The sequence below is a fragment of the Poeciliopsis prolifica genome, unplaced genomic scaffold, assembly GCF_027474105.1.
Source record: "Poeciliopsis prolifica strain line A6 unplaced genomic scaffold, Auburn_PproV2 SCAFFOLD222, whole genome shotgun sequence".
Classification (NCBI taxonomy): domain Eukaryota; kingdom Metazoa; phylum Chordata; class Actinopteri; order Cyprinodontiformes; family Poeciliidae; genus Poeciliopsis; species Poeciliopsis prolifica.
This window is the reverse complement of record NW_026562597.1, coordinates 72862-83065: the sequence shown is the minus strand read 5'-3', so window position 1 is coordinate 83065 and position 10204 is coordinate 72862. Positions and strand designations below refer to the sequence as shown.

General features: G+C 39.4%; 2 protein-coding genes across 6 annotated transcripts; both read right to left on the bottom strand.

The window, feature by feature from the left end:
- Nucleotides 1-1473: 1473 nt before the first annotated feature.
- LOC129357037 (SLAM family member 6-like) lies at nucleotides 1474-7571 on the bottom strand. Its single transcript, XM_055026559.1, is given in 10 exon segments — nucleotides 1474-2067; nucleotides 2161-2228; nucleotides 2333-2348; nucleotides 2433-2531; nucleotides 3554-3817; nucleotides 4270-4323; nucleotides 4326-4571; nucleotides 4902-5043; nucleotides 6829-6965; nucleotides 7459-7571. Coding segments are annotated over 9 exon segments (1077 nt in total). The 5' UTR covers nucleotides 6952-6965; nucleotides 7459-7571; the 3' UTR covers nucleotides 1474-2002.
- LOC129357036 (uncharacterized) lies at nucleotides 7109-10204 on the bottom strand. Of its 5 annotated transcripts, XM_055026558.1 has the most exons (7): nucleotides 9903-9985; nucleotides 9059-9145; nucleotides 8774-8902; nucleotides 8329-8588; nucleotides 8020-8206; nucleotides 7761-7888; nucleotides 7109-7588 (listed from the first exon to the last, which is right to left on the bottom strand). In XM_055026558.1, the coding sequence occupies exons 2-7, from the start codon at nucleotides 9138-9140 to the stop codon at nucleotides 7271-7273; spliced, it is 1104 nt and encodes a 367-aa protein (XP_054882533.1). In that variant the 5' UTR covers nucleotides 9141-9145; nucleotides 9903-9985; the 3' UTR covers nucleotides 7109-7270. The 5 variants fall into 5 exon arrangements, 2 of the variants coding, with proteins under 2 accessions (XP_054882533.1, XP_054882532.1); XM_055026557.1 differs by lacking the exon at nucleotides 9903-9985 and having other exon boundaries at nucleotides 9059-9779; XR_008605484.1 differs by lacking the exons at nucleotides 7109-7588; nucleotides 7761-7888; nucleotides 8020-8206; nucleotides 8774-8902 and having other exon boundaries at nucleotides 8484-8588; nucleotides 9903-10204.

Sequence of the window (10204 nt, the reverse complement as noted above, 5' to 3'; positions counted from 1 at the left end):
AACATTTGCGTGAGATTTGAAAACCTTGCTTTTTGTAAACTAATTTTGACCGAAAATCCAAGATGAATGCATAAACACACAGTGGTTAGTTACATGAGTGCACCGCTCTGATCATTAGTCTAAAAACAACTAGGTACAAAAGTACGGCTGAATTTGGTGGAGAAGTGAAAGGACCGAGGAGCCATTTTGCCTCTTGACCATTGTAGCGAATTCAAACCATTTCCAGTGTCACCGACATGGAGGCGTTTATGTCAGACAGCTCAAACAGGTTTTGAACAAACGTTTCACAAATCTGTCAGACGTAAGAGAAAACATATTTACAAATGTTAAGGCTGTTTAACATGATAAAAATAGAGTGACACACAGAGAGAGAGAAAGATCAGAGGAAATGCAAAGAAGAAAAAAAAACCCAGAAGGCCCCTGGTCAGCATAGATGAGCGTTTTGCACTTCCTCTTGTAGAGAAGTGTCAATGTGATTGATAGCAATGTGCTAAAACCGCAGCGAGCGAGTCGAAGTGGTTGAACTGAGCTGCACTTCTGAGCATAAATAAAAGCCACGAGTTTTTAGCATTCAGTCGACTTGACTGAATGCTAAAAACGCTCTTCTGCTTGAATGATCAGAGGAAAAGCTGAGACGTTAATAATGAAGATTTTAATTGAAAATGGTTTCACGTTTTCAGGATCATCCTGGAAATCCTCTGATGGTTTTACAGATGGCTCCAGGAAAGGGAAGCAACAGCGACCCCTGCTGCCAATCTTGCGGTGCTACTGACTTAAAAAAAGTAATATTTGTAACAACAAATTGCAGTCATGTAATGAACTGAAAAGTAGAATTAATTTACACAATAAATGGTTGAGCTGTTATATAACGTCCAATTTAAAGTTTTCAATCTAATTCCTATTATAATATTATTGTTGGCCACTCAGTAGTTCTGTGTTCATACACTGTAAATACCATTTCATTTTCAGATGGTACTTTCGCTTTGTAAACAACCCAGCTTGTACTCACGCACTGTAACAGACAATAAGCATCCAAGTGACAAAAAAATAAATAAATGCAGCTCAAATCTCCACTATAGATTCACTTGGTTGCTTTTCCCACCAAGTGCACCAGGTGCCGGTCATCTTCACTCTTGGTAAATTTTTAGTTTTGGTTCATTTGAGAAAGAAAATGAAGAGTCTGCCATTGTTTTACTGTTTTGTAAGGACTGGTTGAAGCGAACAGCTTCAAAAACCGAAAAACCCAAAAGGACAGAAGGTGAGATGCAATGACTTCAGGATCCGGACGCGATCTGAGCATTTTTGAGATCGCACGCCTGAAATATTAAGTCAAGATTTTTTTAAATGATTTTTTTTTGTCTTTCTCCAATGATAGAATGTAATTATTCGTAGTAAATTTCCCTTAAGAACCTTTAAACCGCAGGTGAAGAAAATAGTCATTTATTTTCTATTAATGTGACAACAAGTATTTTTAATGCAGCAATGAGCAAATTTTATTCATCATAAAACCTGAGAAAGATATTAAATATGCAAATGAGCTAAACAGTCTGTTCTTCTCATTTCAAAACCACAAAACAAACTAATAGCAACAAGCAGGCAAAATACTAAGAATGACTCATAATTATGTGATATTTTCTCTTCAAGTTTGGTTTACTATTCAAATTTGTTCAAATGTTTTAAATCTAAGGAAATCCAGCAGGAATGTGGACAATCGTCGTTTCACCTTCCTCACTCTGAGCATGTAGAGACAGTGGAGAGGAAAAACCTCTGTTTAACAGGAAGAACCAGAACCCCAGTCTTTCGGGTTCTGGTTCTTCCTGTTGAAGGAAGAACCGTCTTCCACGACTGACTGTGGTCTGAGAAGAAACTTTTCTGATGGATTTCCTGGGCTCATCTCGTCCACTTGTTCCCCGTTGACTGTCCCGATTGCTGATGGGAACTTAGAGGTGGGACGTTTGCACTTGAAGGAACAAACAAACTGACAGACGATGCTTGGAGTGCATCAGCAGTTTGTAGCTTCTGCTGCATCTGCGGCGCCTCCTGAGTTTTCATACACCAAAGCATCGCCTGTCAGTAATTGAAGCGAACTGTTACATGAAAGTTTGACGGTACGTGGATTTTTATTTTCTTATGATTTGAGCGCAAAAATAGAAAACTGACCCGGAGGAGCTGAGGAGTTGAGCTCCAGCTCACTGGGGTCCTGGTCGACTCCTGTAGCGCGTTTCAACCTGGAATGAATAAACAAATAGATAAGTTTCATCTTGTGGAGGAATCATGTTGGAATTGAAAAAAACGTTCAATTTTAATATGAAAAAGAGAGAGTCCTACACACCCGGAACAAAGTACTTCTGTGGAAAAATCAAACCAAACGGGTTAAAGCTTTATCAAATCAACTGTTGGTGAAAGACAAAGTTTCACATGGCGCATCTTACCCTTCAACTTTGGTTCGTACAGCAGCCAGACCAGCACCAGGACAACGAGAAGTCCGACAGCCAACCTGACCCAAAACATGGCGGGAGAAAAACCACATCCTGCAACAATATGGAGGCAGGGAGAAGAACCATCAGGACAGCAACATGTGGCTCTGTACATAAAATACTAAAACCATATTTAGTTTTTTGCATTATTGAAGAAGTTTTAGATATCTTTTCAATGACTGTTTAATGGATGCCTACCAGCACTCTCTCATGACTGCTTTGCTACAACCTGGTTTTAAAACTGATCTGAGAAACTTCATTGTGTCATTTCTGTCTTTGAAACATTGATGACTCTGAAGGCTCAAAATCAGGATATCGGAACCACCACAGTGCGTTCATGAGGATGATTAACAGCACTAAGATCCTCCTCCTGGCTCTGATTGGTTGCTTCTGGTTAGGCTCAGTGCATTTACAGCTTAGGGAGCAGGGGAAAGAGATTGATAATTTCACTGATCATCAACACTGATGATCATTATGTTGAACAAACTGTCTCAACATACTGACAGTTCTAACAAATATAAAAAAAACACATCTAATTTTCATAAAAGTCACATACTGCAGCTTTAAAACCAGTTTGGATTCGTGCAAGTTCACCATGATCTAGTTGCTCTTCAGACAAAAACGACGATAAGTGGGAAATTTTCAGAAGATGGAAAAATAAACTGTACAGTTAATAGATTTTGAAATCCTTCTCTTTTTCACTTTTGACCCCAAAACCTTTTCTGTGCACATCTTCATTATTCGTTCAGATGGGTGCAAAGTGTCGCATTGTTGTTACAAGTCCAGTCAGAAAAAGCATAATGTGAAAGCATTTATCCAACTTAATACCTTCATGTGGAATCACGTGTTCACATTTAACCCAACATGTATTGCAGCCTTCATGTAATAAAAGATGTAAACTGTCCCTTGTTATGACCCAAAGAACTGGGACATCGTCCTGTTTTCTCAGAACTTAATAGCTTGATGACTTCCTGTTTTATTTTTCATTGTTGGTCAAACTGGTCTCTATTTTATTTACAAATGTGAACTTAATACACAAACAAGTCAAACAGAAGAATTCATATTTCTGAACATACCGTCAATAGAGCTGCATTTCAGTATTTTGGATGCTGACACCTCACTGATAACATTGGAGGCATTGCAGGTGAATGTGGTGTTGCCATCTTGTGGTGTAATCTTGTATTGCAGTCTGGGCCCGTTTCTGGTTTGGGTTTCCACAGTCCAGCTGTAGATGACGTTGCTGTGATTATTTACTTTGCACTCCAGAAAAACTGAACAAGATCCATCTGATCCAGGCTCAGTGATGTTGGAAAACACAATGGGAGTTGTGGATATGGGCTCTAATATGAGAACAGAGGGAAGAAGTGTAACGGAACAGTAACATTATACTTATGTGTACTTTATTTGCACAATTCACATAGTATTTCCCCCTTTAATCTTAGAAATTTCAGAAAGTTGTCATCAAATGATCAATTCTTCATAATTGATGCAACCATAAAATTTGCTTTCGCCCAGTAAATCCTGGGAGTCTCTCCTGCGATCGATCAGTGTTTGGCCTTAAAGCTCGAGCTCTTTTAGGCTCTGCAGCAGGACAGTAGTGACCCCCATAGACATGATGTAAAAATTTGCATGAGCTCCTTTTTTTTTTTGCATTGATTGTTTTCTAACAAATATTGTGTTCTTCATTTTGAAAACAGTGTGTTAATCAGTCTGTTCTTTAAGAGTTTTACACAAGTTTTCTTTCTTGAAAATGTTGTTTTTGATTGATTGAATTGAAAGACCAGCATCTTACCCTGAACTTGCAGAGTGATGACGACTGGACGTTGTTGGCCTTTGACCTCTGCGTTGAAAATAATTGACCAGAATCTTGAAGAGTCAGGCCTCTTATTGTGAAACTAAAGGTTGTGTTATTGAATGTTGATCTGCCTTTAAATGGATTGTTTCCAGTAAGACCTGAACCTTTGATTGCTACTTTCATGCCTCCATAGCTCCAATCTGCCCTGGCGATGCCTTCAGCTGGTAAATTTGATGAAAGCTCCACAGAGTCTCCAACTTTTTTATGAATGACTAGTTTTCCTTCTGAAGCCTCCACATCTGAAACACATTATAAACAACTTAATGAATCATTATGCAAATTAATTCTTTGTTTTCCTTTTAATAAATCTCTAGATGGACTAATAACAGAAAAAGCAAATGACAGAAATACGTTCAGCAACCGTTTGTCATAAATATTAGCGCAAATCACAGCTGAGGTTTCTGATCTCAGTTTATATCTTATGGTAGAAAAAGAGATGCACACAAACTTTTAACTTTCGAATTTCTTTACTTGACATTTGCTTCCAATACTTCATTCCCCCCCCCCCCCTTCCCCTCCGAGTCAGAAAAAATGTATTATTGTTTCATGTAAGCAGATGTCAAACACACCATGACGGCCTAGTCCAAGAACAGCAAGAAGAAGCCACACAGACTGAAGGCCTCTGGGAGAGAACAACATCTTTATTCTCTGCAGCTTGGTCAGATGTGACCTGGATGAGGCGAGACGTTTCTGGTCCAGCAGAAATACTTCCTAAAATAAAAAGAAAGAAGAAGAACGTCACAGCCTGCAACTAATGTAAACTCCTCGACGTGAGAAGAGTTTTAAACTTAAAAATATCCTAGCACTGTAGATCTTCACACGTACGTATAGTTCAAACAACCTTCTTTTCAAACAGTAACTCTCTGTGACAAGATCTGATGACAGAACCCATAAAAATCATCCAGAATCAACCGTCAGTCAGAACAGACTTTACAGACTGCGACTGTATTTTTGTTCTCAACTTGCAAAGTTTTGATACATTTGTCACTTCCTCTCATTCAGACTCTTATTAAAGTAAAACTTTCCTCGACACAACCCGCCTTTGTTCTGCTCTATATGTGTCCCTCCAGCCACAGACACACGGTGAGATCAGTGACTCTTGCGTGTAGACGATCAGCTTTAACTCCTGGTTATGGCCTCGTTTCTGGGATCTGGACATCATTCGTCTTGCCTCACACCTTGATCTCCATATTTAACTATCTGCAGAAATAGTTAGCCGGGGTCCCGATAACTCTAGAGTAACGCAGTTATGTTGTGTTCTCTCTTAATCTCACGTCTATCAAATAACATGGAGGAACTAAAGTCGATTACTTTAGCGTCAAACGGCGAGAATGCAAAATATACATCAACTCTAAATTCACAGAGTATGCCCCATTTATTGCAGATCAATACCTTTCTGTATGTTTTGTTGCAGCATAACAAATGTTGTTCTTTCATAACCACAGAGCAGAAGATGAGACTTTTATAAAAAGACTAAATATTAATGTAAACAAATAAAGACAAAGTTGCAAAGAGCGAAGACCACACGAACACTCTGCCAGACGAGGCACGTATTACCCATCTCTGCTAGAGAATAACATTCTTACCTCCTTATTCTTACGTTGGCTGAACTGAGGGTTTGATGTGTTAGAGAGGACACTGCGAACGAGTCAAATCAAGGAAGTGGTTAGAGGAAGCGTTGCTTTAAAATACAGATCTAATGACGATTAAATTCTCAAGCATCTCTGTTGCTTACATTGGTGCAAGCAGATCAAGCTTGCATTGGTGCAATCTATTTATGTGTTGCATGTAATTATTGTTAACACAGCCTAAATGTAGTCTTTAATGCTAGGTGAGGTTTGTTTGGCTTTGCTCCAAACACCAACATGCAGAGAAACTGAAGTACAATGAGGTGAGTTGACTTGAGTTGAGGTGACGGTGAGTTAAAGGTGTGTAGGACAAAATAGTTTACGGAGGAAAATGGAGCGTTCTTAATCAATTGGATTCGGTCCGGGGAGAATGTTCTGTGGTCTCCGGGGTCATGGACTCTTTGCAGGGGTCTTTGAAGTGGTCCAGGTTCAGACGGGAAGTTTGTAGAGTGCAGATGGTAGAGGCTGTGGTGGAACTGAAAGTGCAGTCAGTCTGCTTATGTGTCAGACTGACAGATTTGAATTAAAAAGAGTCACATCGAAATCTCTGGCTTTCCTGGTTTATCATGAGTTTCTTACTTCTTCCTGATCCTTTTCGAACATGTTAAAACTTCTGCGGTGCAAAACTATGTGTCTTTCGCATTCCTTGTTCTTGTGCCTTACTTTATACTGCTGTCATGTTCGAAATAAATACAGAAACAAAAATGGAGCGCAAACTGAGAATGCCTATTTTAAGATTTCACAAGACCAATCCGTCCTTAAAGTTGCATCAATAGTACGTTGATACAACTTCACCCTGGAAACATAAACGTGTCCCACCAGCACAAGTGGTTCCAATATAAAATCTAATGAACGGTGTAAAGAATACCTTTAAAAAACGCAAATTAAGAAACGCAGGTTTCAGTGACGTGTTGAGGTCGACTCCGCCCCTGTTCTCTCTCAGGTCCGCAGGTCTCCCATATAGTCTCTGTTTCCTCCTCCTGACCCGCATCGTCTCTTCAGACTCTTGTAGATCAACATGCAAAACGTACAAATAGTTACTCTTTAGCTGTGAAAAAACAACTCTGCACAGATAAATATGAAGTGCTATTTTTACACTTTTGTAGAGTGAAATGTACAACTGAATAAAAATCACATTACCACAGAAATGCATTTAACTTATTTATTGAATTAAAGCAGGTTTTGATATCCATTGTTAACTTTTGTCACAGTAACATCACATACCAAGTAGATACCAAACAAGTGCATTTGTGCAACTTAACTCTGCCCAACAAATAAAACACATAATGCCAAACAGATTTGTTCAAGTACTACTGAAGCAACCTAGCCCGAATTTCTGCCACACGAGGACTTTCTTTCACTTTACCTACGTCTATATTGTACACAGTGGTCTGGATGAATGTGAACATGTTGCATAGTATGGGGTTGTATGTTGTGGCAAACACGTAATGTGCCTTAAACAGTTCATCAAAAGCACCAAGAGAGGATGTTGACCTACAAGCAATGGCATTCTTGTCAAGGATGATGAAGAACTGTTGGGCTACTTTCTTCCTCCGTCCCACAGCAAGGAGATAGGGTTGTGTGCTCGTCGTGATGGCATCAAGATGTTCTTGGATGTTGGTTTCTATCTGTGGGGGGAAAAAAGAAAAGAACAATATAATTACAAAACTGCAATGTTCCACAAAAAACAGATATATGGAAAAACAGCATTTAACTATGTGATATCACCGTAAAACTGAAATTCTCCCAGTGAAACAACCTCGAGTATAACATAAAATAAAATTTGCAACAAATACAAACCTTCTTGAAGACCACAAGATGCTTCTCTGCTTGGGAGGCAGATACCTTCCCTGGTCTCTTACGACCCAAGGCAGAGGGGGGAATCAGGTGTAGCAGCAGCAAAATCGATGAGAGGTCACTGTCCCAACCTGTGATAAGAAACATTTGATGTTGAATTGACCATCAAAACCTAGTGACTACACAATTTAATTATGTGTACATCACTAAGTGAAGCTCACACAATAATTAAATTCTACATATTGTTGAAAGTCATCCTTACTCATGTCATTATCCACTTCAGTGCTATCCTCAGGAGTATCAGCTGCCAGGAGAAGTTCTTCAAGGTCACTGGTGGTTGGAAGCTTCCTGCATTGTTGGATGATCTTTCTCTTGAACATGGTCGTCCATTTTTCAAGAAACTTGCCAGACACATCTTCTCCAAACATCAGGACAAAATCCTGCTCCACCTAGGATGTAGATAGTAAAAAGCTTAAAACATTTCCCAGCCACTTTAACTGTATTCATTTAGACTTGTCACAAAAATACACTAATTTTACATGACTGTAAAATTATCAAAATAAATAATTACCAAGCCTTTGACATCTTTGAAATGTGGAAAGACAGAGAGTATGTTGCTTGACCTTTGGGGGTCAAGGACCATGTTGCGCAGGAAGTCAAATGTGAGCTTCATCTTCTTCTTGATTGTGTCCTCATCAGCTGAATGCTTAATCAGTGCGATGGCTTCCTTGCACTCTTCTTCACTCAGGACAGTCTCTGGAACAAACTTGGTGTCTCGTCTAGCAGCTGGTCCTCCAAGCCCTTGTTGACAAGATCCTTCTTCGGATGATGCTAGTAAAAATAAGAAAATCTTTCAACTTACAAAAACAAGAATGAGCTTGGCTGAGATTCCTCAGGCGATTCCATCATGGAGACAAATTCTAACCATAAGAGAAGCAGATGAAAGACAAAAAACAGTAATCACAATGAAATAGCAAGCTTATTAAATACTAAAATGAATTACAAATATAACAAACCAGTTTCATATTCGATGGTTAGGACTCCAGCAGAAGGATCCTTAACAACATCTTCATCCAACTCAGTCCCTGAACTGTCAACAACCTTCACGCCCTCTGTTACAGTTGGTAGGCCAAATTTTACAAATGCTAGAGAAAAGACAATGCTTGTCTACAATTATGAGGTTATGTTGCTCTAATACTCACATGTGCACATAAATTCTGGAACAATACTTTTGAATAAACAATGTCAAGTAACATTACAAACGCCTCAAAGCTTCCTGTGTAAAGCTCCCAGTGTCTTACCTGCTGTCAAAAACTCCTTCAGATTCGGCTCCGTTAGTCGGACAAATTTTTGCAGCTCGCCAAGTCTTGTTTTAATCAACATGGTTCCTGCAGCACATAATTCCTCAGTCATTCATCTTTAGTACTGGAATGCTTTCAGTTTATAGTTTATTTTAGTTCATATTTACTCTTATCAGAGTTATTTGACTAGGAGTGTTAAGTTTTATTAACACTGCACAGTAAAAGTTTGTGTGCATCTCTTTTTCTACCATAAGATATAAACTGAGATCAGAAACCTCAGCTGTGATTTGCGCTAATATTTATGACAAACGGTTGCTGAACGTATTTCTGTCATTTGCTTTTTCTGTTATTAGTCCATCTAGAGATTTATTAAAAGGAAAACAAAGAATTAATTTGCATAATGATTCATTAAGTTGTTTATAATGTGTTTCAGATGTGGAGGCTTCAGAAGGAAAACTAGTCTGTCAGTTTAACACTCATAGGAGTTATATGAGCCTCCAGTGTAAACTTTCAATAACTCGATGCAGTGTTAAATAACATGTGAACCAGAGTAGTTTTTTCACCATTATGGAGTAACTTATTAACTCTGATTAGAATCATATTTACTCTTATCAGAGTTATTTGACTAGGAGTGTTAAGTTTTATTAACACTGCACAGTGTTAGCCAGTGTAAAATTTTTACTCGATTTAGAGTTAAATTTAACTCTGAAAATGTTACACTGTTGAAAGAGTAACTTAACACCAATTCCGATAGGGAACATATAGACTCGGAAACAGTGTTAAATTCGACTCTAGGTATTGCTTTAACACTGCCAAATTTACTGTGTAACCCCCGAAGCCGTACAGAGTGCGGCCCTGCCTCTTGAGAGCGTAGACCACGTCCATGGCGGTGACGGTCTTCCTCTCGGCGTGCTCTGTGTAGGTGACGGCGTCACGGATGACTTTCTCCAGGAAGACCTTGAGCACACCGCGGGTCTCCTCGTAGATGAGGCCGGAGATTCGCTTGACTCCCCCGCGGCGAGCCAGACGGCGGATGGCGGGCTTGGTGATTCCCTGGATGTTGTCACGGAGGACTTTCCGGTGGCGCTTGGCGCCTCCTTTACCGAGTCCTTTACCTCCCTTTCCTCTGCCGCTCATGTTGATCTA